At 41.3% G+C, this 26347-nt stretch overlaps 1 protein-coding gene across 1 annotated transcript; it reads right to left on the reverse strand.

The window, feature by feature from the left end:
• Positions 1-1111: 1111 nt before the first annotated feature.
• On the reverse strand, positions 1112-25272 carry dnah3 (dynein axonemal heavy chain 3). The gene is made up of 62 exons (XM_087169818.1): positions 25255-25272; positions 24805-24906; positions 24488-24695; positions 24260-24305; positions 24007-24172; positions 23713-23905; positions 23384-23579; positions 22930-23055; positions 21517-21712; positions 21213-21392; positions 20959-21089; positions 20759-20864; positions 20480-20658; positions 20204-20388; positions 19640-19763; positions 19148-19301; positions 18832-18976; positions 18459-18670; positions 18215-18306; positions 17976-18090; positions 17610-17726; positions 16534-16713; positions 16308-16444; positions 15788-15989; positions 15532-15624; positions 15248-15358; positions 15049-15163; positions 14751-14949; positions 14480-14588; positions 14266-14379; positions 13450-13626; positions 13228-13319; positions 12895-13114; positions 12648-12782; positions 12429-12540; positions 12026-12267; positions 11755-11855; positions 11564-11669; positions 11306-11435; positions 10961-11197; positions 10764-10867; positions 10398-10692; positions 10108-10287; positions 9881-10004; positions 9632-9788; positions 9397-9540; positions 8390-9056; positions 8130-8295; positions 7815-8031; positions 7552-7734; positions 7244-7442; positions 6648-7161; positions 4916-6543; positions 4600-4825; positions 4267-4511; positions 4005-4121; positions 3705-3862; positions 3234-3401; positions 2958-3100; positions 2612-2816; positions 2217-2354; positions 1112-2109 (listed from the first exon to the last, which is right to left on the reverse strand). The coding sequence occupies exons 1-62, from the start codon at positions 25270-25272 to the stop codon at positions 1756-1758; spliced, it is 12135 nt and encodes a 4044-aa protein (XP_087025944.1). The 3' UTR covers positions 1112-1755.
• Positions 25273-26347: the final 1075 nt, after the last annotated feature.

The following is a 26347-nucleotide window of genomic DNA, read 5'->3' on the forward strand; positions in this document are numbered from 1 at the left end:
GTTAAGAGCATCTGCCACGGGAGCCTCCATCAGGTGCATTTTTATAATATATAGATTTAATGCTGCAATATTTTATGCTCTATAATCTAGGGTGTGTATTGATGCGGCAGTTGAATTCAGATGAATTATGTTTGAACCCACAACTGCTGACTACACAGAACATCAAGCAGCGCCGGCATAAATACAGCATCGGCCCAGCAGCACCACTCACCAGCCGTCTGATCTAAAGTTATAGGCCTGAGGATGAGAAACTGTACCACCATGATTTTAATGTAAACACCTTCTTTTACCACAAAGGTTTTTGTTGAATTGGACTCAGTGGTGATTTGTGTCATCCTGTGTTATAATGCATGGCCTGTATGGAGAGAACATTTTGGCAATTCAGTAACTGAGTCATGAATCCGCTTGTCAGGACAGAAAATTGTTGTTATACAGTACATTATTCATACTCCTCAACAAACCTCAGTCAAGGATGGTGAGGCAGGTGCTTGGCAACTTTTTTTCAGTCCTTAATGTGAGCAGAAATTTCTTTGACATTATGAGACATCCTTCCATACTTCTGATGATTCAATTTAAATATCACAAACAAATGACACTATGGTCTGGAAAAATTGGCAATGTTTATGTTCCAATAGTAATCACTGTTTGACAAAATGAAGACGTTTATTTCCCATAAGCCATATTGGCACTTTATGGCATACCTTCTTAACTGCATAAACATACACCAAATCATATTAATTTGTGTAGGTTTTTGGCATTTACTGTAGTATTATCACTAGTGAGTTTGTACATAGTTATTCTAAACTGTTAGGTTTAGTTAAGTCTAGTTGTTAAGTTAGTCTATGGATTTCAGACTATATCTCAGTTGAATATAAAAAATAAAAAGTATTTGTTGGTATCATCAACCACATTTTGCTCTTCACCTGTCAATAGTGAGACCCCAGTTTGCCTTTGCTTCCATCTAGTGTTTGCCTTGAGAACACACAGCTGGCAGACCTGTGAGAGATAGACAGATATCGGTCTAAGGTGCAGCTGCTCTTATAGGAACGAAGCAAATACTGACATTTATTCAGCTTATGTTGACATTATGTTGATTTTATTAAGTATGAAGTTATAAATCTTTAAAGTGACCAACCACCCATTGTGAAAAAATAGAACCATAAAGAAAATAAACGTGCGGAATAAAGTGCATCATAGTACAAACATACATCAGTATTTTAACTAGAATCAGTACAAACAGTGCAGCACAGAACTATTATGAACAGTGTTTGGTGTAAAACCTTGGCAGATGATTGTCCTGAAACATCAGAAAAAAATGAGTCATGAGTGTAATGACTAACCTAGGGTATCCTCTAGACTTTACTACATGAAAAATGCACCTAAGAGTGAATTTATGAACTCAAATAATTGAACATGTAGTGCAGGTTATTACAGCTACAAGTATAACCTTCAGCCCAGTACATCCTGCCAGATATGCTAAGTCACATTGTTACAGATGCCAGACTTTGTGGCAGCATCAGGACAGAGAAAACTATATGATTTTTTTCTGTCTCATTCTGGTTTAGTTATATAGAATTCCATGGTCACACAGATAATATACAGAATTTGAAACCTGAAAGCGAAAATCTCCCATGAGAAATCTGGTTTTAATATAGAAATAAAAAAAGTGTCTTTTTCAAGACTTTTGCATTTAAACACAAAGGCATTTCTTTGGCGTACACAATAGTTTAATAGTTTACGAGTAGGTTTCTATTCTTAGTCGTCCAGCTGGCAGAGGCATGCCACCCCGCGGTTAATCCAGTGTTTCTGTGGCTTGTCGGAGGGTAGCTCAATGGACAGGACATAGTTGGTGGAGTGGCCTGTGGTGGACAAGGTCCCTCTGCGAGCGCTGGTTTTGTAAATAGGACAAACGTAAATGTTTTCATGTTGAAACTTGGCCATCTCGCCAGGTCTAAGCTTGATGATGGGCAAAGAGTCAAATAGGATCTTGGGGAGGGACTCTCCAATAACCATGTTCTCCCTGTCCCAGCGTGCACCCTCCATGAAAAGGCCCTTAACATAGGCTCCGTCCTCTGGCTTCTCATCCATGTGGGTCTCCTCTTTGGTTACCTGAAACACAACTCAGAGCATGAATATCAACCCAAATTATCACCATATTGTTAAATTATTATGATTGAATGTGAGCAAAAACACTGAAGAGAGCTATCATTTCGTGCCTCATATTCAAAGCCGATGTAGTCTATGGGGATGGTGTACTTCCTGGCAAAATTCTGAGACACTCCAGTTAGGAATGACTGGGTGAAGTAAAAGCCAGAGAGCCAGAAGACTGTAGGTGGGCCGTTATCTATCCAATCCTGTCAAAACAGACATCAAAGCACATTAATAGTGTAGAAGCATATTGGAAACAAGCAATGTCATTCACTCTCAGTGTTGCCTCACAAAAACTCAATGAATTAGTTTGGTCTGATGTCGTCTTTGTTCATTTTTTGCTACATATATATACACTAAAGATTACTACTTTGTATGTGCTTCATTCATCTTGCGAGTCATATTTCAAATGTGTTCCCCTTCATTCAAGGTCTGTGTGACGTCCAACAACCAGAATTCTTACTTGTAGGAACTGCAGCCTGGCCAACAGATCGGTCATGTAGCTCCCCATTGGCTTGAGGGACGGGTAGGACTTGGCTGCCCACATAGCAGGCACCTTGCCCAACAGCATGCTGGTAAAGACGTTCTCAAGTTCAGCAGACATAACAATCTGGCCCTTCAAAGCTTTTCGGATGTTCACCAAGCTGACCCGCACCACATGTGAGAGTCTGACAGAAGGGGAGTGTGATTAATTATTAATTGTAAAGGATTTAATGAGTGTGTCCTTTACAGACATGGTGATCGACATTTGAGTTATTCATAATTAAGTATTTTGTAAGCTGAATAGTTAATTACATAGCAACAAGTACCTGTTGAAGCGGATTACTTCCTGTCTCAAAACAGTATTCATAGACTCCTCATACATGACAGGGTATTTCTCTATCACCATTTGTATGTCAAAGTCTGCTGGCAGTTTAGACAGGATGTCTTCTGCAAGCTCATCTACCACTTCCTACAACATAAACAGAAGACAACATGAACCTTGTACATAAGACAACAACTTTACACATACTGTTTCCTCTGCGAAATAAGAGTAAAAGTGTAAAATAAAAGTCTGACTGCTGCAGACTGCAGACAGTGCAAACCTGGGGAGATTTAGCCCCGCCTCCCATCTGCCTGGGCAGTGTTAACAGTACTCCATCAAGGAGCAGATTGGTCTCTTGATTATCCTTTGTGATGTCAGCGTTGCTGTGAAGTCCGAACACGCACGGATCGGCACAAATCGGTAGACTGCGAATGTAGTTAACATACGTCTGGAATAAAGAATATCATTTAAAAAATAGAATTATAATCATAGAATATAAATATAGAAATATAGAATTACTTGACTTATAACATTGATCTAGAACAGTGTGCCCTCAAGGCAGAAGATTATCTAGATTCCATACCAAACAAATATTATACATGTTCCTCTGGTGAAATTGTGAAATCAGCTGCTTTTGTGTTCTTCTGAAATGCAAGCCTATATTTATGTCATGTCATTACTGATAATGACAGCTATATCGCAGCCTTACACTCTAGCATTGATTAGGAATTGACCAGAGCTCTGGCAGTACCTGATAGGGGCCATAAGCTGGGACGTAATACAGATCTCCCTCACACAGGTTATAGCATTCCTGCTCTATCAGCTCCCAACTGTAGAAGATGGACAGGATTGAGAGCAGCAGACGTCTGTCTTTGTCATCTGTCACCCTGCCTCCATAGTTGCATTCACCTGTGAAAAAAATAAAGCAACAATCAAAACTAAAGACAAAAAGATATTCATGGGTGACCGACCTACTCAGAATATCACTATGCTGCCCGTGTCATTGGTGTAATTTAATGTCCAGCTGTGTTAACAGCTATGAAACTCTCACCCGTAAGGTATGTGAGGGCCTCCAGCGGAACTTCATCATACTCATCCAGGAACATCTGGATCTGCCTCATACTGATCCTCAGGTCAGACTCATTAAACTCATAGGGAATATTCCAACCTCAAGAGAGAATGGAGCAAGAACATATTACACAGAAAATGGTGGACTAAAGATTCAAAAAGTAGAATCAAGAATTACAAAAAATTATTTGTTAAAATGAAAAGTGTGAAAAAAAAGGATAAAAGTAAAAAAGTATATGCCTCACCCAGAGGTCCAAAGTTCCTCCTTTCCTGTACTAGTGCATGGAAGAAGGTAAGACCAAACAGGAACTTCTGCCAAATGGCTTGTTTCGTGGAGCTGGCAAAGAAGGCAGGGTCAGAGATGGGGTGACTCAGGTAAGAGCGCAGCAGGTTGGCTCTTATTCCTTTAGGAGGCTCATTGGTCATCTTCAGCCCATTCTGAAGGATACTGACTGGGAACTTGTCGGATGGATAACTGGTTAACCACAACCTGGGAAGAAGAGCATAGATGCTCGCCTTTATCGTCTTCATCATGCAAGAACATGCTCCAGTGAAGCTCACTGTGTAAAATCTGTTACCTAAAGTTAGTGTGTGTGTTCTCTGGGGTGATGGTTTCCTCACAGATCCTCTCCAGACTGGGCATCCAGCTGGTGGCCAGGTGGCAGTTCTGCAGTACCACCCAGGTGCCCTGTTTGATGGCTTTGTCTATCATCTGAGCTGCTATCGGCCCCTGGCCCTGCCCGAGGGAAATGGTTTGGGTCTTACCGCCCCCCATTTCTAGGTCATCAGCAAACTTCAGCAAACCTGACGGAACATGGTAATGCTGCATTAAAGACTTTTGGCATTCAAAAATAAAATCAGGAGTAGAAGGTGGACAGGTCTTTGGTTAATTACCTGCAGTTGGATCAGATCCGGGTGACAAAACAAAGATAAGAGGAGAGCAGCAGTTTGAGTCTTTGTAGCTCCCTGCCAGGTCAAAGGTAGGTGGTTCAATGTAAGCCTGTCCCATGTTATCTGCTATAAAATCCTGCACTGCTGGAACCAGTTTATCGGGCCTGAAGCACCTGATCACAACCATTCGGTCCATCCCTCCCACCTCACTCCACTGGTCAGGCAACTGGTCTTTATGGGGCTTTCCTGAGTCGTAAAGCTTCTTCCATTTTGAGATGTGGTCTTGGACATGTTCAAAGAAACCATCCAAGTTTGGAAGTTTGGAGGCCCTGACAATCTCAGACCAAGATTTCTCAGTCAGCCACTCTGGAGCAGGGTTGGGATATGGGTTATCCAGAGCAATACCACCTGTTAAGAGGAAGCGCCAGACTTGGTCATCAACCTGGCCCTTACCCTGCATGATGCCTACAGTGAGCAGCAGGGAGAAGAGCAGCTTATCCTTCTCAAAAAGTGACCGGCAAACATTATTATAGATGCAGAGGGTAAAGTGCTCAACAATGTTGTTGATTCTTTCAGCCACATCATCACTCTTAACGCTCTCAGCGATGGAATACAAGTAGAGGTTGATGAACCAGGTCAGGGAGTACTGGTACATAGGCTCAATGTTTGCCAGCTCTGAGATGCAGAAAAACAATACGGAGGAGTGCTCAGCCACAGGACGGTAGCCCATGCGAGTGTCATCAATCTCTTTCTCAGTGACACTGGCAATTTTTTGCTTCTCAGAGATCTCCTCAGAGAGGATCTTGGAAGAAGACAAGATCTTAATTGCTGTCTCATCCTCCAGGATGTTCCCTTCAGAAGAGGAGAGAACCTGCAAGATCTTATCCTCAATTTCTTTCAGCTGCTTGTTGTTGGCAGCACTCTCCAGAATGAGCTGGTTCTTCTTCTCTTCCAGCTCAGGTTTCTCTTTAGCTGCTACAATCCCTAAAAGCTGGTCCTGTAAGCCTTGTGGAGTGATCATAAAGTTCAGCAGACACACTTTGACAGCCACTTCAGGGAGGTAGTGAGGGTTCCTCAGCCCAGTGGTCATGTAGAACAAAAAGTCTTTCGAATATTCCACAATATTCTCTCCTATTTTCATGTATTCGACACCCTGCTGTTTGAAGGTCTGCTTCAGCAACACAGGTTCAAGAACGGGATCAAGTTCTTCACCAACATTCTCCAAAAGAACAGGCGTACCAAACTGGATGCAATTCTCCAAGATTCTCACATAGTTTCCATCTGACAGCTTGATGACAGCAAGCTTATTAGCTTTCTCCATGTTTTTGATCCACTTGTTGGCTTGACCTTGAGGGTCAATCATTAGGGGCCAGCGACGGGAGTTAAACACAATAATACCGTTGTCTGTTGAAAAAGAGTCCACTGGCAGCCCAGCAATCTGCCAAGCTCTGATGGCCACCTGGTTACCCAGGGTGTTGCTGAGGGTGAAGTCCTCGGAGCAGGGGATTTTCTTCTCTTGGCACAGGATGTGCCACTTTTCCTGGCACTCTATACGGTAGTCTACTGTAAATGCCCCGAGGTAAGATACAGTTCCTGAAGAGAGGAGTATGTCACCTGTCAGGTTGGTGTATCTGCAGAGGGGAAATATAGTACCAATCTGATTAATATTAAACTTCATGCACACCACACCACATCATGACTAACAGATTAATATAGAGTATATATTCTGATATACCTAATCCCTAGTTGCCTCGCTGCCTCTGTCCACCTGTCCTTCTCTCCTCCCAGTCCTCCAATCAGTTTTTCTGCCCTGATCAGTTTCTGAGAGCACAATTCAATGTTGTCTTCCAGCTCGCTCTTCTTTTTAATCATGGCTGCCAAGTCATCATTCAGGCTCTGCAGTCTATCCTCTACTTTTTTCAGCTCAGCTCTCTTCACAGTCAACATTTCCATCTGTACAGCCAACTCGTCCTCAGCCAGCTTCAATCTCTCCTTCTTGGGCGCTACGACTTTGGCTACACGCTCATAGACTTCCATCGCTCGCACCCATTTACAGAGACCCTCGCAAGCCGAGGAGACATTTTTAATAACAGAGGGCTGGAATTCAGGGTTGCCAATAAACTTATCTCTGATTTTCTTGATGTTACTGGCAGGAATGTTGTCTTTGTCATAGGTTTTGAGGCTGTCCAAAAACTTCAGGTCTCCAAGGAGCTTTTTAGAGGGGCCCCAGAAGTCCTCAATCATCTTACCTGTAATACAAACACTTGATGCAATTAGCCTTACAAACCTTACATTAAGAAGATGATTCTTTCAAAGCTTAGAAGATCTTACCTGAGCCGCTAGGATCAGGTTTTCTCTCAGGTTTGATGCCCTTCATGGTACAGATGGACTCCATGACTAGTTTGACTGGGCCAGGTGGGTTCTGCATAGACTTTACTACTGTAATGTCTGAAGGTTTTAAAGTGTTCAGGGCTGACAGGGCAGCTTCCAAAGCAGGCATTGCTTCTGCCAGGTCTCCCTCACACTCATCCTGAAAGATAACCATTATCAGTGTCTAAATATGTAAATGCCTGCGAAACCAAAATACTGATAATATTTGATTATCAAAATGTGCCTTTGCTCCTGAAATACATGGATACCTTAATGGCTTGGGCTGCAGCTGCTGCTTCATTTGCCACTTTTTCATCAGCAGACACTAGCTCTTTCTTAGCATCCACCTCCACTGTTTCCCCCTCTATCTTAACCATCATCTTATCCGTCTCAGCTGAGGTCTGGATGAGCTCTGGCTTCAAGTCTGTCAGCTCCTGCTGCATCACTGACACCTGTAAACACAGTATGGAGCTGGTTTGGTCTGAGAAACAAGTTAACATTCATGGTACTATTACTTTAAAGGGGGAATCACCTGAGATGCAGCAAACTCCAGTTTCTCAAGACCAACAATGTAGCGTTTCTTCGCAGTGTCAACTTCATTCCTCTTGACATTGAGCAGAGCCTTGAAGGTGAGGATGAGTTCAAGGTAAGAGGTGGGCGTGACATAGTTGTGTCTCCTTAATCTGGAGAAGTACCTTTGAGACATCTCTACAACACTTGTCTGGAAGGTCTTGCACATCTCCACCACCCTGAGACACAGAAAGAAAGACAAATGTGTGGGCAATCTGCACAGTGTTACGCAACTGGAACAAGTACTACTTTTCTGCATGGTTATTTATGTCCTTACTCTAGTCTAATTTCACTCTCCATTTCCACATCCTCTAGGAACTTGTGGGCCACCATCTCCAGAGCATCATTTGGCCATGCGTGAAACCAGTCGATGGTGCAGCAGTTGATAAGGGAGGGGAACATCCTTAGGCGGTTCCTAAATGCATCACCAATGGGACTCATGGCTGTTGAATAAAATGATTCCGTGTTACAACTACTAAGTAAAACTTAATTGAATATTAAAAAAAGAAAAGACAATTGACACGGCAAGGTACATACCTAGCACAATGTGAAGATTGGCCTTCACACGGTCAATAAAGAAGTTGTACATTGAGAGTGGAGTAGCATCAATCTTTTTGCCTTCCATCCGGGCAATCCCCTGCACTTTATCAATGATGTCAGCACGCTCATCAGCAGCAAAGATGTTGGGTACGTCGCCAGTGTTAAGCAGCATGTTGATGTCTTCCAACATGGCCTCGTCCTTAATTTGGCTGTCATTAAACAGGAAGACTAAGCTCTTTCCCTCAATGCCTGCTTTAACCATTATCCGCTTTAGGTCATCTCGCCAGTCTGACATGCTGTAGTTTTTGGTCAGCTCAATCTGAAACAAGACGTAATCATTGATAAAAGTACCCAGCTTCGTGGTGCTCTGACGCCCTGAGCCACCGATGCCGACGAGTAGAAGGTGGCCGTTGTCTTGTTTCAGCACACGGCAGATGCGGGAAATGTGCTCGATGGCAAACTTGAACATTACAAGAGACATGGGTGCCTTGCTGCAGTTGTTGTACTCATCCAGGTAGAACTCCATCACTTCTTGCAAGGCACTCAAGTCTCTGATTTCATCGTAGGCCTTAATGTCAGCATCAGGATTGGCATAGTCACCGAAGAACAAGCTACGGATGCTCTCATCCACTACGTTGCCATCTGGGCTGAGATGACTCAGGAGCTAGACAAAAATAGAAGAGATTTAGAAAAAATGAAATCTGTACTCCACTACACACAAAGTAGCAGCTTTTCTAACAGTTTGTGTGTTTATTGCTTGTGTTTTGGGTCTGACTTCCTGAAAAAAGCTTGTGACTGCAGTATTGTTTTGCAGCTGACTCTAAGCTTAGTTTCTTACATTTAGCTGTCAGGGACCATGTACATAAATATTAATCTCAGACAAAGAGAAAAGAGGTACTATAGTACTAGCTTATTTTCATTTTCCCATCATTGCGTGTGTGTGTGTGTGTGTGTGTGTGTGTGTGTGTGTGTGTGTGTGTGTGTGTGTGTGTGTGAGAAGGCACCTTTTCCACACTCTGCTTAAAGAAGTTTGAGGTTCTCTCTTTGACAATGCTAAAGAATGTCTCCTTATCCTCGTTGTCAATGAGTCGGTCATAGAAAACGCGGTAGATCTCATGGATCCATAGGCGGACCAGTTTGTCTCCGTCCTGACACAAATGGCCAAAATACATGAAGAAGAGATGTTAAAGCAATTCACAACAATTCATCTTGACATTTCACAATTGTTTCCACTCTTACCTGCATGTGCGTGGGTGGAGCCAAGAGTACACCTCGTATCACTCGAGCAAAGTCTCGCAGGTTGAAGATGTAGTGGGATTTCGATGGGGTGGGGAGGAAACTGTCCATGGTATCCTTATAGACTGCCATGGTGGCCTGGACCATGATCTTGCCTAGCCTAGGACATAAGACAAAATATGCTTTTGTAACAAAGATAATTCATGGCATTCGTCTGCTCTACAACATTCAAAAATTTATTTGATGAGTTACCTGTAGAAAGAGGCATCAAACCCTTTGCTGAAGTGCCAGTCAGTGATGGAGCTGAATATCTTGGTCAGTGTTTCATCATCAAAGCAATCAATTGAGATGACATTCAAGTGACGAGTGAAGCGGCCTAGCATTTAAAAAATTATGTTAATTAAAGTTAATATTATAAGTGCTGCTTCCCTGGTTAAGTCCCTAATATTAGAGAAAAACAAGTAATTATTTCAACATACCTGTAATGTCATTCTTCCCACCACCAGGCGGCCCCATTGCCGACAAAAACAGCATATCCACTATGTTCAATACGGAAGTGTCCTTCTTGTCATACCAGTGGCGGTGGTCAATCCACTGCCTTAACAATTCGATTGGGGGCTGGGCACCATAGATTTCTTTAGCTGGCATGTTTAAGTCATCTATGAAAAACAGATAACAATATCAGTATACTGCACATTCAAAATAAATATAATTTACACACTCCTATCCTCTTTCAGTAATACTAGTAAGTATGTGTAACCAGCTTTACCAACATAGACGACACACTTCTTCCCCACAGGAGGTCCAAACACGCCCTTCCTTCTTCGGTCCAGCTTTGCCATGATGATATCTTGGGTCTGATTTGCTGAAGTGCGGGCTGAGAAGTTGATACAGTTGGGTGTGTACTGCTCCTTAGGCAACTTTACCAAGAAGCTTTTGTTGATAACAGATTTGCCAGTGCCAGTGGGCCCCACAAACAGCATGGGTATTTCATGTGCCAGATAGGTACGCAGGAAAAAAAGCTGACGTGCAGTCTCCATGGTTGGGATGATGAGGTCTGACACCTGGTAAGGAAAAACTGAGGTTCAGGGAACGTGGCCAGGACTGGTAACCTCTGTGACCTGAACGTACTCACATTGGCTCCATCTGAGATGACGTTCTCTTCATTTGTGATTGAATCAGTCCATACATTCCACTGCCCTTGTCCATCCTTATGGAAGTAGTAGTCATAGACACTGCCTGCAAAAAATCATTCATTACTAATATCAAAAAAGCAAATTTTTAATTGATATAAAAACTATATACATTTTTTTTTTGTTGAAATTTTGTGACCTCTCTCAGGGAAGACGTTGTTCTTTTTGAGTTTAATACTCTTAGGCCGAGGGTGCTCATCGTCCATGCCCATGATCAGATTGCGGTAGAAGACATCAAACTTCTTACGACTGTCCCCGGTGATAGTCCCACCCAGAGTCCATACGACTGCAATTAGAAACAGGCCCTGCAGCCACATGGTTATCTGCTGGCTGGACATACTCTGTGTGCCGTTAGTTCCTGATGCAGAAATTTCATCTGGAAATAGATGAGACAGGAACGTTGACAAACACACTGACAAACACACTGACGAACAGGAATATTTCTGGCTTGATTAATTATCAGTTAAATGTCATTCTTACTGACCCATCAGGCAGGTATATAGCTTCATTAGACTATAGGCCAAGTGGATGGGAGATGTTTGAACCACAAAACGACACTCGCTGTCTATAAAGTCCAGACAGGGCTGAACTAACCAATCAAAAAGGTCCACGATCTGTGGGATGTTAAGACCAAAGAAATAAAAATAAGACACATCAAATGAGATCTTAAAGGACCTAAAAGGAACAAAAACATAAATGGCCATTATTGAGCTGATCAAGACATGCATGTTTGTAATTTCACCAGCTCTTTATGTTCTGCGCTCAGGCTTTCCGGCAGTGTGTTCATGTAAGAGTCTCTCAGAGGAGTCCAGCCCAGCTGATGAGGTTCCATGTAGATCATTCCACACCTTCAGACAGAAGGTTTCATTCAAAAACCAGAATACAGTAACTTTAAACGCGTATGCTGGTGCAGCCTCTTTCTGTGTTGCTCACCTACTGACGGTAGCCGGGGATGCTTGCTCCAGGTCAGCAGTTTCAAAGATCAGACTCATCTTGGCACTCATCTGGATGATCTCACCACTCATCAAACAAAGCTAGTGGAGAACAGAGTGTACAAGACAGAGGCTTTTTGTTTGAGTATAGTAAATCAAACGGTAAATCCTTTACAAACCATGAGCATGCACCCCAAATATCATGGGAATCTGATTAGCAGTTGTTGATTAAAATAAAACTATAATGAGAAAGACATCAAAATGGCTAGTACCTTCTTGTTGTCATCCAGCACAGTATTCATATTTTCAATCCAGACAGCATCAATGGGCCCATCAAAGATGATCCACTGTCGATTGTCTGAGGTGGAGATTGCCTGATCCCTGTAGGAGGTGGCCAGGACACCATCAGACCACTCATGGCTGACAGGATCAAAGCAGCCATACAGCTGGCCCATGGTGATAGACTTGGGGTTGATGATGCAGTAGTTCACTGCAAACTCCTCCATCAGATCGGCTAAATGAGAATTAGAGAGCATAAAAAGTTTAATAAAATAATAGTAAAACATTGAAACTGAAACTAAACCATATCTATTAAATAAAAGTGGCTTCAGTCAGTGTGTGTTACTGGCTTACTAAGGACCAACAGGTAAATGGTAAATAAATTGAATACGCTACCTTTGTGAAGGTCTCCTAGGGCAGCAGCAAGGACTTTATAAGCACAAGTTTTTCCTCCAAGAGGGTCTCCTACTATCATAAAGCCATGGCGTACCAACATCATCTCATACACCTAAACACAATCACAATCACAGTACATTTATTTGGTTGAAGTATAACACTTAGCCAAACAACCTTTATGAGTCTTAAAGATTACAAAGCAATGTTCCTCCTTGGCACCTGGATAATTTTGCCAATGAACCATGGGACAGGCTGTAAATTGAGCTTAGCAATGTTGTCATTGAGAGCCTTGAGGAGGAGATCATAGTCTGGTTTTGGAAGGACAACTCCAGGAAATAAATCAGAGATGATACCCTGTGGACAGCAGCGGGAGAATTGAAATGAATAATTAGTAAACCAACTGATGCACACACAGAAAAGAAAAACAAACACTAGCTGCAGGTGGATTTGGTACAAAATCTGTCACCTGGAACAGAGGCACATCCTGCGCCAGAAACTTTGCCATGTTGACATCCATCAGCGCCCTAAGCAAAAGTACACTCTCGTTCTCCTCTGGGTACTTCAGCTTCAAATTCCCTGCTGCAGTCAGCACAGACTTCACAGCTCGCATACCGTAGTCATAGTGGTGCTGGGAGGACAGCTGCTCGGAGCACAAACGGTAGGTGGCCACAATCTTCTGGGCCAGACTGACAGTAAAATTGAAAGAGGAGGCTTGGTTTGGTATATGAACTTACCAATTCTTGTCTGAAAACAATATACTCACTAAAAACATTTTGCACCAGACATTTTTCACTCATACCTGCGAGATTCAATGAAGCCCATGGAGTAAAGTGAGATCTCTCCAATGAGACAATAGTCTGGAACCATCATAGCCACGGTGCGGAAAAGAGCCTGCAAGACAAGATTGACTTGTATATATACAGTTCAGCATCTTATTGTCCTTTAATAATTGTATAATCCTCCTTAGAGTTCATTCCATTCAGTGATTTTAACGCCATACTACAGTGCTACAGTGATGTACCTTCAGGTTGTCAGGGAGTTCAGCCCTGCCAGCATAACCAGGGTTCATGGTGATGAAGACGGAGCAGGTTGGATTGAGTGACAGTTCTGTCCCCTCAAACAGGAAGGTCTTTAGATCCTTGGCAATGGCCTGCTGTATGCAGAGGACCTGCTGAGCCACCACAGAAAGCACCTCCACCTGTGACACACACACAAACACAAAGTGAGTAACCAAGTGAACATGTATTGCATATGTATTGCAATAGACTATAATAAATAATCTGAATGCCTTCAGAAATAAATTCTTTGAGTTAAGGCAATCAATGCAATGTGCCAGAGAAATAACAACAACAATATTAATCATCATCATCCACAATCTATATGAACATCATATCTATTTATATATCAATTTCATGACATGGAACTTAAATGTATTTCACTTACAAACTCACACTAAGCAGGTTAAAGACAACGTTTAGATGCATGCTTACTACGTGATACATTTTTGTCGATAAAGATCAGAGAGTACATGTCAGGTTATACAAGGACAGATATACTGACATTAAAAAGTGAAAATCCACGCAGAGCTTTAAAATCCTCCCAAAAAATCCTGAGCTAAGAAAAATTGAGCCAGTGTAATGCAGAAAAGGCAGGAGTTATAAAAAGCCTTGTTTTCTTCTCTAGCAGCACTGTTTTGTATGAGCCGCAATCTGTCAGTTACCCTCTTTGTTAAACCGGTTTCACATAAAACCAAAAGCAGCGTCTCTACAGCTTGCTGAGTTGCAAATGATCTAATTAGATACACAGATATGATCTCAATAACAATGGTAGTACTCACCTCAATACGATTGAACTCATCAAAGCAAGCCCAGGCTCCAGACTGAGCCAATCCTTTGAAGAACTTACTCATTGCCTTGTAGTCCAGACCATCAGAGCAGTTAAAAACCACACACTACAAACAAATAATAGCTTTAATGTCAGTACTAAGAAAAAAAATGAAACACATGAATAAAATGCAGATCAGTGTTTTACTAAAAACAGTTTTAATGTACCTGTTTAGCCAAAGCTTTTGCCAGATCTTTTGTGGTCTCAGTCTTGCCAGTTCCTGCAGGACCCTCAGGAGCTCCTCCTAAGTTCAACTTCAAAGCCCCCATTAGAGTTCTGTGGCATTTGACCAAATGATACTATGAAATAATTTCACATCTTGGACATTTGAATTAACTTTAGAGGTTACAGTATGTTTTTATCAGCCTAGTTCTTACCATGATATTGTATTTTGCAGCTTTCCACCCAGAGATAAAAAGACTAGTCACTGTAATTTACCTGTAGCAGCGGTCTGTAAGTGGTGTGATGACCAGACGGCCGGAGTTGCCCAGATATTCATAGCCATATTTCAAATATGTGGTGATCATGCGCAGCATCACATCTCCACCCTCCCAGAAGTAGCGCAGCTGTGAAATCCATGCAAAGTCATTGAGTGAGGAGATGCCGTCCTTTGCCAGTTTCGCTACAACATCTCGAGCTAGGAGGGGAAAGGAACTGGATTTAATCAGGAGAGTACACTGCATCCCTTTAAAATGTCTGACAAGGATTGACAGAATATGTGATATTTAGATATTACCATGAACATCAATCACAGTAAGGGCACCAAGGGTCATCCTTGCCCCTCCTGGGAGCTTCCCACGCACTAGCTCCACAATGTCACCAATCTGGGCGTTACACTTCTCTACATAGGCCTTTGGAATTGAAAGTCAGTACAGATATTAGACAACAGTATGTGTAAGTTAGAAGTAAATGTATGGGTGGCTATAAATACTGACGGGCAGGGAGTTGGTCTCGATGGCTTCGGACACTTCACTCGTCCAAAAGATGGAGGAAGCACAAATAACAACTTGGCCTGGCCACTGCAACACCCACTTCTTCCTGGGCACCTACAGGACAAATGTCAACGTTCTGTCATCATCCTTTATCACCCTACATTTTGATACTGCTCCAAAGAACTGACAGCTATTTTCATTAAAAAACCATCCTCATTAAATGATACCATCCCAGTCATAACTAGACTACAGTATAATACTTATAATAAAGTGATATCCCAAAATACCTCAGCATACTGAATCACTCCTTGATGGATGACATGTCGAACACTCCTAAGCATTAGGTTCTCCACCTGCAGCAGCCACTTCTCCACCATACCCTTAAAAAACAATGGTAGCAGTCCACCATATATTATGTCCAGTAAACAGATTATATAACAGAAATATTAGGATATAAAATAGATATGATACATATATACATTTAATCTAAAATAAATTAAACAACTACTGATATAGTTTACACAAACACTTTCTGTTCTGTACCTTGGCTTGGGCTGGATAAATGTTTTCTGTGAAGGGGATAGTCTCTTTCTCAGAGCTGATCATGCCAGTGATCGCCATGTCCTCAGTGAACTCCAGCTTGGCGATACCCTCAAAGCACTTCTTCAGGTGAGGCTGCACACACAGGGGGTCTTTGGTCTGAGACAGGATCTCCAGCAGCTCGTCGTTTGACAGAAAGAAGAACCTGGAGATATGATGAACACGAGGAAGAAAGAAGAAACTGAAACAAATACTTGACAAGACCCTGAAAAATGTCATCTAAGGCTAAGTTTCAAAGCATTCTGTTTGGAAATTCAGACATACTCCAGTCATGATTGTATATAAACAGCTTTGCAACTGACTGACAGACCATTACTTTAATAGCAGATCTCTCTGATGAGTATATCATGTAATTTGAGAAACTTTGTGTAGTTCATTAATGTTCCTGAGTAGCAATGTGGCTTTCAAACAAAATAGTCAAAACTATCATTAGCAGTATTACAACTTGTACTAGAAGTAAAACCTTGGGAAATATAGCCTCTTCTTTTCCAGGTAGGTATTGAGGCCTTTTTGTATGTCATCTAGGAACACATTGGACTCCTGCAGGCGTTCCAGCATGTTGGGCTGGCCTGTAGCCACCAGCACATGCGTATCTTTAACCTGGTTTAGAAGATTGGAAGTCAAAGCACAGTGCATGAGATCCATTTATGCAAACTCAAACAGGAAACTGTGTGTCAAAAGGATCTTACAGCCTCTGTGATGATATCCTTCCAGTAGCTGTCCACAATGGAAAACTTGCGCCCCTCCTCAGGCATCTGGGCAATGATGTCCTCAGAGCTGAAGATGGGTTCAAGGTACAGCCACGTAGCCTGACACTTCAACATGGAGTCTAGGATGTCCTGCATACTCACCAGTTTGTCCTCCCATTGCTAAGGAGAATCACCTTATTGTAATAACTACCAAGTTACTAACGATAGTTGTAGCATGTCTAAAGTATAGTTTACAATCAATCATCAGCAAATATTCACAATGAACTACAAACAAGGATACACTAAAATGTAAAATAAGAGAATAGAGATATAATACTCAAAAACTGTAGTATTAAAGAAATCACATAAAAGCAAGTCTATAAAAATACATTTGGATTGAGATTGTTACTGTGTAGTGATTCTTTTAGTCTACAATCATCTTCATCATCATCATCATCTTTTTTACAGTGTTGTGCGTGTATGTAGTATGCTGTGTTTATGCAGATCAGGTAATTTTGTTACTTTTTGTGGCATGAATTTGTGCTTTTTTATCCTCCTGCTCAGACCACATCTTATTACAAAACTCAAGTACAAAGAGTTATTTTATTGCTTTATGTGCCAGGGGCACACGCAGGAAGGCTAATGTTTGTTGAATTTTACCCATTTGAAATACTAAAATCTAAATACTATATCATGTTAGAAAGATACTTCTTACAATAATGTCATCCATAGCTGCCTGTAGGATGTATAGAGTGAAACACCTGTGTCCATCATACAGCAGCTGGAGTGATATATGTGATTCGTCTGCAGTGTCTAATGTGAAAGGTTTGTGTATTTACACACAGGTCACCCTATTTTTGGATGTTGCTACAGCACAGTATGAATAACCAGCTCCATCGTTCCATTCATTAAGCAAAGAAAGAAAGGAAACATGAACGTTATCTCCTAAAAACCAAGGTCACTATGGCTACATCTAGTATTCATACCTACTGACCTAAAGAGCAAAAGCTTTATCCCATTACTTATGTGTCAATTTCTTAAGTGGACCAAGCATGTTTTGTGTTGCCATGTCTTACCTTACATTCAGTCTCTATTGGCTTTACGAAAGGTGAACCTCGCATGGTCTGCGTTTTAATAATATGATCATCCAGAAGCAATTGGATATCATCCACAGCTGATAGAATACTGGTACCCTATGATAAAATATTAAGTATAGTTAGTACAAGTTAATGTCGATGTACTGTATAAAAATTCAAAGGCAGTTTAAGTTAAAAACCGTGACGGCAAGATAACCTGCATAACATGTCAATTGCCTGCAGTAATTCAACATTCAAGATGTAATGCTTTGAAGGAAATTACAATGACAACGTTTCAGGCTTTCAGCATGTGCTATGTCTAATGTGAAAGTGCACTGTGTGATTATATAAGTGTGTTTGTCTTACTGTGTCTCTGTATGGAGTGAAAGAGAACTGGAGGTCTGCCCATTCAGTTTTCATCTTCTCCATGGACTTTTCTAGAGAGTATTCCTTACTGGCTGACGCTCCAATCTCTTCCATCCTAGGGCAGAGGTAAGAAAAATCCATAATCATAATTTTTTCTTACAAGCCATGGTTTTCTAATTATGGTGTGTTCATTTTGCTTTTTACATGTATTCCAACATGCTATTATTAAAGTGTTTTACTTCTCAGAGAACTTGGACATCCCCAGGTCCAACATGTTCAGCAGTGAGCTGTTCACATCTGGTTTGATGTCCATGCCCACAATGCTGCTAATCTGTAGGCAGACAAAAGTATCATGAATTATTCACATCAGCTTCATGGATCGCAGGAGATGCAGGGCACTTGGTCCTTACAAAGTGAATTTGACACTGGATTTCTATCAGTGTCAGATGATCTAATCAAGAAAAAAATATTGATTCAGCTGACCTTCTCCCAGTGGCGGTCTTTGATGCCAGGGTTACAGATGGTTGTCAGGATGGGAAGGTGCTGCTTGAACTGGTCTATCTTGCTTTTGAAGCTTTTGGCCACACGACAAGGGCCAGGAAGATTAGACAAAGACTTGGTCAGTTTATACATGGTCCTCCACATGGTATCCAGCTCTTCAGAGATTTTCTCAGCATCCAGATGTAGGAAAGGACCTAGGAATTAAGTAATTTAGGAAGTACATCAATGCGAAAAACAGGTGTGTATTCTGCTAGTACTTGCTGTGTGCCAGTAGTCATAATGTGTGACGTATAGAGCTTTCAAAATGAAGGTCACACTGTAGCTCTGGCAAAATAGAAATGGGTGCGTTATCTACCATTCATCCACACTTCTGACTTGCTCTGAAAGTTTAGTGCTGTGCTCCAGAGCTGTTCATACGGCTGTTTGTCAGCTATGAGAATTTGCAGCATTGGGAACTGGCTCTGCTCCCTCTCCAGCAAAGTCTGCTCATTGTTGATATCCTGTAGGAATGACAGTAGTATTAGCAGTTTCCAGCTACCATCTGAAATATGATTTTCAGGATAAAGAAAGGCCTATGTATGTTTTGTTTGGGCCAATATTCTCTATACTGTTACTGCACTTTCAAAACAAAAAGTCTCAGTCTTGCACTGTAAGACTGCAGTGTCTCTTACCTCTAGTTCAGTGACAGCAGCCTCAAGGTTGGCAGTGATTTGAGAGAGATTTCCCACATTGTTCTTCATCTCCTCAATGTTCATCATTTCTTTCCTCTTAAAGGCCTGTATCTCCTTGTCCAAATCCTGCAGCCTCTGGTCAAAGTTGAATATCCTGAGATCAACAAATGGAGATATAGCAGCTGCCATTTCAGTTGTCAGCTTTTACAGTTAGCTCAGTGTGTCAGGGAGCACTGACTTTAATAATTTCTCCCATACATACTAGTAATTTGGTGCGTACTATAACAGTGAAGTGAGAAAATGGAAAGTAAAAAACAGTGATTTTAGTCACTTATAATGACTATGACATTGGTGCAACAAAATTCTGATGTTGGAGACTGTGAGGAGCCTGGGTGAGGCTGAAGAGGGAAAAACCAAGTGTCAAACACCACATTCAGCTATTGTGGTTGCGCCTGTGTGAGACAGAGGGTGTGAAAAGTGTTTATCTGTAACCTCTTTTGGAGATAGTCCTCAGCCTGTTCTCTCAAGGTGGCCAGACGAGTCTTGCCATCATCAAGCTCAATCAGAATCTGATTGGGCCACTGAAAAACGCGGGAGTTCAGCCTCAAGTCATCAGCTGAAGAAAAAAAAGAAAAAGAAAACCAAAAAAAGAGACAGATAAATTAGCAATTGCTTTCTGCCAATACTGGTACATATCATTACATGGATAGGGTTTAGGTTGTATCCCTCCACCACTCAGAGTAGTTTCAGGTTACATCTTTGTTTATCCAGAATCATATTAAATATTAAACATTTGTGTGAAATTTTGTCATAAGAACATGTTTTGTGCAGTCACAGTGACCATGACTTTTGACCTTTAACCATCAAAATCTAATCAGTTCATCTTTGAGTGCAATGACATTACTGAGCTATCACGTTCACATGGATAGGACAGACAGACAACCCAAAAACCCAAAAAACCCCAAAACATATAAATTCCTCTATGGTAGTATTTTTGACCATTACACATCATTTGATTACAATGTAATTGACAATACCACCAGAGGTTTCACATACATGGTAGAGTGGCGTAGTCCAGAAGGAAGCTGAGGCGGTATGTGGCTTCATCAATCTCATCTATCAGCTTGTGAGTGGTCACCTCACTGGTCTTTTTAATGTACTGGTTGAGAGACACCAACTCCTCTGTGGTCTCTGGGGTGCTTCTGACGGTCTCTGTAATCTCCTCATACTTTTGACAGATCCTGGGAAGGTGGTAGGTGACACTGTGTCTCTTCAAATTTATGTAAACATGATCATGCATGCAGTGTGCTAAACCACAGAATTTTCTCTCACCCCTTGTTGAGCTCTCGGTTCTCCTCCATTTCAAACATGATGATCTTGTCTTTCAGTCTGTGAGCACGGTCACACAGGTCTTCATTCAGCTTGCCAGCACACAGACAAAACATGGACAGGGGCACCGTAATGGGCAGTGAGGCAATCTCCTTCCGCACATGATTAATGCTCTCAATTTTCTGAGCGAGGGAGAGTGTTTTGGTGAAGCAAGAACACAGTAAATGCCACTTGAAAAACAGAAAGTTCTCTGTTTATATTTTAGATGGAAAGGTTAATTACCCTGGTAATTCCCTCTAACGAGTGCTTCTCTTGGAGGAATACTGATATCTCCTGCTTTGCTGTATTGTCCAGTAGATTGCTGTATTTTTGATACACATTCAAATACCTAAAGAATGAGAAGTAGTATTAGCATCTCCTTTATACTTGCTGTTTCATCAAATGAATCAAAAGACACATAAATAAAGTTGATGTGTCATTACTTTTTAGGTCCAACAGTGTTCCTGTTGAGAATACCCTTAGCTTTGTTCATTAGGTTTGTAACCAACGATTCATCAGGTCTGACGGTGCGTAGGTACAAGTTCTTGATATCGGGAAAAAGGTTACATTCCACCTGGCCAAACAAGCATGTCAGTCACATATTATATGCATGTGTGTTATCCATAATTATAAAATATAGACAACATTGTGCAGTATAAAATGGACAGAGGTTTGTGGTGCTGAGGGAATACTCTACCCTCGGTAGCTTCTCAGCATTCTTGATGATTTCCATGAAGGCTCTATGAATGACTTCCCAACACTCCTGGAAGCTCGGACTAAAGTCAATGTCAGGCTCATTCACTAGTAGCTTAACTAGCAGCACCTGTGACTGAACATACTTCATCTCATCAAACACCTTGCCAAAGTCATTGCCCTCCTGAAGAAAACAGAACACAGGGCAGGTGATGATAAAGGATCACAGTCAATTCAGTCTGAATTCTGAAAAGCAACAGTATGTTTGGGTACCCCCTCACATAATTTCAACAACCATTTTAACTAACCTCATGTATTGTAAAGAAATATAGCAGGTCCTGTAATGATTCTATGACCAGGCTTCGGAGCTGCAATGACATGAGAGCAGCCACACAGTTGAAGAACTCCTGGACACCAACTGGAGCCACCTGCTCACACTCGGGTATGAGGGGCAACCACAGGTCCTGGAAGGTGTCAAACAGTGTTGCACAGTGAGGCAGCCACCTGTAAGAAGATGGTTGCAAAAAGTTCTGTTGTAGATATTTTCTTTGTTTAATATAAAAGCATGAGAGGAACTGAAAGTTCACATCAACAAAAATGTACCCATTAATAGGTTGCAGGTTATATGGGTATAGGAACATATAGAAATGAATTAATATTCATTTAAACTTTCACAAAAAATGAAATTCAGAAATCTGCAACATTAACTATGTGCATTAAATAATTCTTGTCTTTTACTTATATAAGTGCACAATGTACTGCTCATGGTGTTGAGTGTTTTCAATGTTCACCTCATTTTTCTTAGTATTACTTTATATTACTAGATGATCTTCTGAATTGCAGTTGTTGCAATAGAGCTTCACTTATTGTAATTCAAAGCAGGAAACATAAATATGGGCGCATGGTGGCATCAAATCAGAGAGAAAACTGGTTTAAAACCAATCTGCTCCTTTTTAAAAATTCTGGGTTATTTATAATTGAAGACTCAAGTTCACAAATCCAAACCAAATGTGTTCCTGGGCTGAATTTCTTTTATGTTTCATAACACTGGGGGTCATAATTCTCTTTTATAATCCCTGTCCAAGGGCTTGTGTGGTCACAGAATATCTGATACACTCTGCACACACACTGCACAGTTTTCTGTTTCAGAGTCTACAAAATTATGTCTACTCAATAAAAGCTCAACTGACTGTACTAGTTACTACAGTTATTATATGTTTTATTTATTCCCTGGTGTGTATTGACATTTACCCAGCCAGACAGAGACTCACAATGTCCCCTGGATTGAGTATGGCCTGCATGGGAGACTGAGCTACGTTATCCAAGCAGGTACAAATTACAAACATGAAAATATACAAACAGAGGCCAGTTTCTACAAATTACAATGGCTCATATTTCAGTCATGCAGCCAGACATTCTACAGGGCTGCTACATGGTCTAACAGGCTATACAACAGCCATGCAACAAAGGATGCAATGCAATCCTCAAGTGAGGTGCTATGTAAAGCAATCCCCTGAAAGGCAGCCTGACATGGGTCTGACAAAGTGGACAAGGTGGAAACATGAGCCTGCACCTACAACAGGATTAGCTGTATTGGTTGTGTACATACTGCATGCCTATACAATGAGAACACACTACAATGATTAAGCCTAGAAATCAGCTCATGGTGTCACTGACAGACTGGCTGTTTCGAGACTGTCTAGTAAACTGGCATTACTCACTTGTCGATCAGTTCTTCTCTGGTGCTTTGGCACTGTCTCTGGACAAACTCTTCAAAATCGGATGGCAGGAGGGGGAGGCCGCTGGAAAAAAGGTCCTCAAGTCTGACAAATCTCAAGGATGAGAAGCTGAAACAAGATTAAAAACTGATGAGTTATCATTCACACATTTTTGGTTTTACCTCAAATTATTTTTTAAAATCAGCCCACTGTTTTTGTTTGTCAAATCTCACAAACTAAAACAGACATTCAACTTCACACCACCATGCCCATGATGGGTCTAGATACTATTTAGTGGTTGTATCTGACACCACTTCTCTTGTGTCAAAGAGCAGTCAGAAGCTCTAGTAATCTAGCTGAAAAGGAATATGAGCAGTATTAGCTGGAGGGACCTTGACCATGTGTCCATGCCATTTACTCATTCAGGTAAAATACAATATAATCTAACATTCATTACCTGTGTAGCCAGACATCTTGCAGTAGTATCATAATGTGACTGAGAGTAAACAGGTGTTGGTTTTGCCACATGTGGGCCTCCCTGTAACTAGCTGCCCAGGGCACTGGAGCACGTATCACCCTGCTGGGGAAGGGCTTGGGGATGCTGGATATGGACAGTCGCTGGCACTCAGATGGATCTATCAAAATATAGTCCACTGGCAAGGAACAAGATGGTAGACCAAACAGATGCAATGTTAAATGTCAAACTGGTGTATGCTTAGGGTGTCTAAATAAAGCAATACACAATTACAATTGCAAGGAACAATTACTGATGCTTTTGTTTTATACCTATGCTCTTCTTGAGGCTGAAGTAATAATCTCTTTTGACCTCCTCTTCCATGTTAGCCCTCATAATCTGGATGTTTTTGCTACTGTCTTCAGTGTCAGGAGGCAGCAGGTGCAATATGTTCATCATCTGCTGACGTGGCTGTGGGGCCAGCACAGAGCTGGGGACACCATTGCTGATGTAGTACATGTACCTCTGTGTGAGTAAAGTTCAAGATCATCGATGTGTCAGAAAAGTGACTCAAAAGACTCTAATCAGCAATTGACTAGTGCATAACTGAATTCACTCATACTGACCTCCAGGTCCTTCTCATTGGGTTCTGCCTGCATGGCCCTCATCTTCTCCTCTTGCCTGTGTATGATATCCAGCTGCTCTTCAGGACTCATAGGCCAGCTGCTGGAAGTGCAAAAATGTCGCGATCTAGGCTTTGGTCGAGGTGAGAGTGAAGCAGAGCAGGTTTCCCTGTGAAAGCATGAAGGAATCAGATCAAGTGCTTCAAAAAAAAAAAAAAAAAAACATAATAAACAGCTGCTTTAAGGGAATAACTACCTGCTCCTTGGTGTAATTGCTTGTTTCCTTCCAGGAGGGATAAATGCTAACAGCCTCATTAAGATCAAAAATCATTCTGAGAAGTTTACACAGGAGCATTAAGAGTTCACATTTTAAATTATCATCAGATAGCAAAGTAAAGAACATTGCAATCTCAGATAGCTTCAGACAGGCTTCCCTTAGTTACAATAACCATGGTTTGATATACAAAGAACATCAAAAGGATACAAGGTCCTGCTGATCTTGCCAAGGGCTGACGGAGCGTGTGTCGTCTCTGCCGGAGTTTCGTAATTTTTAGGTCCTGGGCGCGGGGGCTGTAGTTGTTTGCAATTGACTCACTGGGAGTGCGGTGGCGATGCTGCTCTTTAAAAGGAATTGCCAGAGTCCATGAATTGCTCTGAAGGATGGGTGGGTAATGGCTGTGCCTCATGACCATCTGAGGTAAAATAACAGAGTGAACGTAAGGATGGTGGCATAAGGGTTAAGAACTTACCAAATACTTGAGCATAAAAGTTCATGTATGACACAGTGATTGACATTCTTACTTGATACAGTTCTGAGGGCTCACTATTACAAGTCATGGGTAAGGGTGGGGGAACAGGATACCCTCTGCTCTGACTCATATTATAGATAGAGTCATCCTCCATCTGTAGTTCAGACAAAAACATTGAGGGTTGCATATGGACCACGGACACTTATTTGGACATTGCATTAAATACCTCTTATGATCTCTTAATTTTTTTGTTTTTGTACAAGCCTTATTTACTAAAAACTGTACAAAATTCAGTTAAATATTCTATTAAAACAGAAACTATTTTTATTGCAATACTTAAAATATATTATTTTATTTATGATAAAGACATTCCTTGATTTCTCCCTTTAAGTTTCGTTAGGGAGATACAGTTTATACCAGAATCAGCCCATATATCAACATTGTTCAGTGAAACTGCATCTTTAAATTTTTAAATTACAAACACGAGGTCGGTTAACGTTACCTGCTTCAGCCGTTCCATCTTGCTCAGCTTTTCTGTCAGTGAAAGAACGGAAAACACACAAATAGCTTGAATGAACGAACAGACATTTCAAATATCTCCCGGATAATGTAATAGTAACATGACGCACTGTGCCGTTAATATCAGTTACCTTCTACCAGTCGCTGTAAGGTTATGCTGGCAGGATTTCTTTAACGATTGAGTCATATTAGCTTAAATATTTTACGTAAAAGTTCCTGCAACATTCCGTAGCAGCATCAGAAGCTGAAGAGTGTGTTAGTATTCATCAACACTTACCTGCTGCTGAGAGTTTTTGTTTCGCCCTGTCAGTGCTTTGGATGAGGAAAAGCCATCACGTTGCTGTAAACTAAAACACTGTTGTCATCCAGGAACGTCTCCATGGTAACACCAACTACCTTGTTACTATAAGAGAAGCTGTGGTGGGCGGTACCCTGTGTGCTTGACTCCTGATCATAGGTCGCACACATTTCTGTGTGAAATATATAGTTACAACCAACTAATATTACTACTATACTGTGATACAACTTCATTTATTCAAATCATACTTTTCCCATTACATTCCATCATGAGAACAGGGCTCTGGGTTGGGTTGGTGGGCTGTCCTAATCGTTTACCTGGGAGCGTCATCATTTGGTTGTATTCTGCCCTCTGCTGGCAGGCTCTCTGCCCCCTCCCCGGATGTGCCTTCAGGTTAGGTGCATGCAGGTCAACTATCCAGCCCCAAATATAAGGAAAAAATGCAGCTTTAGCATAATTACATTATTGACCAACCTATCAAATCATTATGTACTGAAAAAAATACAGATACACAGTAACTGAATGCAATATGAAATTACAAAATTCTAAATTTCAAATATACCATACCAAAGTTATTTTCTAACAAAGACAGGTTCAGTTTTCTAGCATGAAAAATCTGTTCACTCAGGTTAGGTTAAGGGTAATGGTCAAGACTAGGGCTATCATAGCCATGGTTAAGTCAAGTTAAGTTTATGTCCAAAGAATATCTGCAGAATTTCAACAAATGAGATGATTCTTCTAATGTAATTTGTTCATTAAGGGACATTGTGCTCTTACA

This window comes from Seriola lalandi, unplaced genomic scaffold, assembly GCF_002814215.2.
Source record: "Seriola lalandi dorsalis isolate HSWRI2012SDOR001 ecotype SW California unplaced genomic scaffold, Sedor1 jcf7180002054916, whole genome shotgun sequence".
Taxonomy (NCBI): domain Eukaryota; kingdom Metazoa; phylum Chordata; class Actinopteri; order Carangiformes; family Carangidae; genus Seriola; species Seriola lalandi.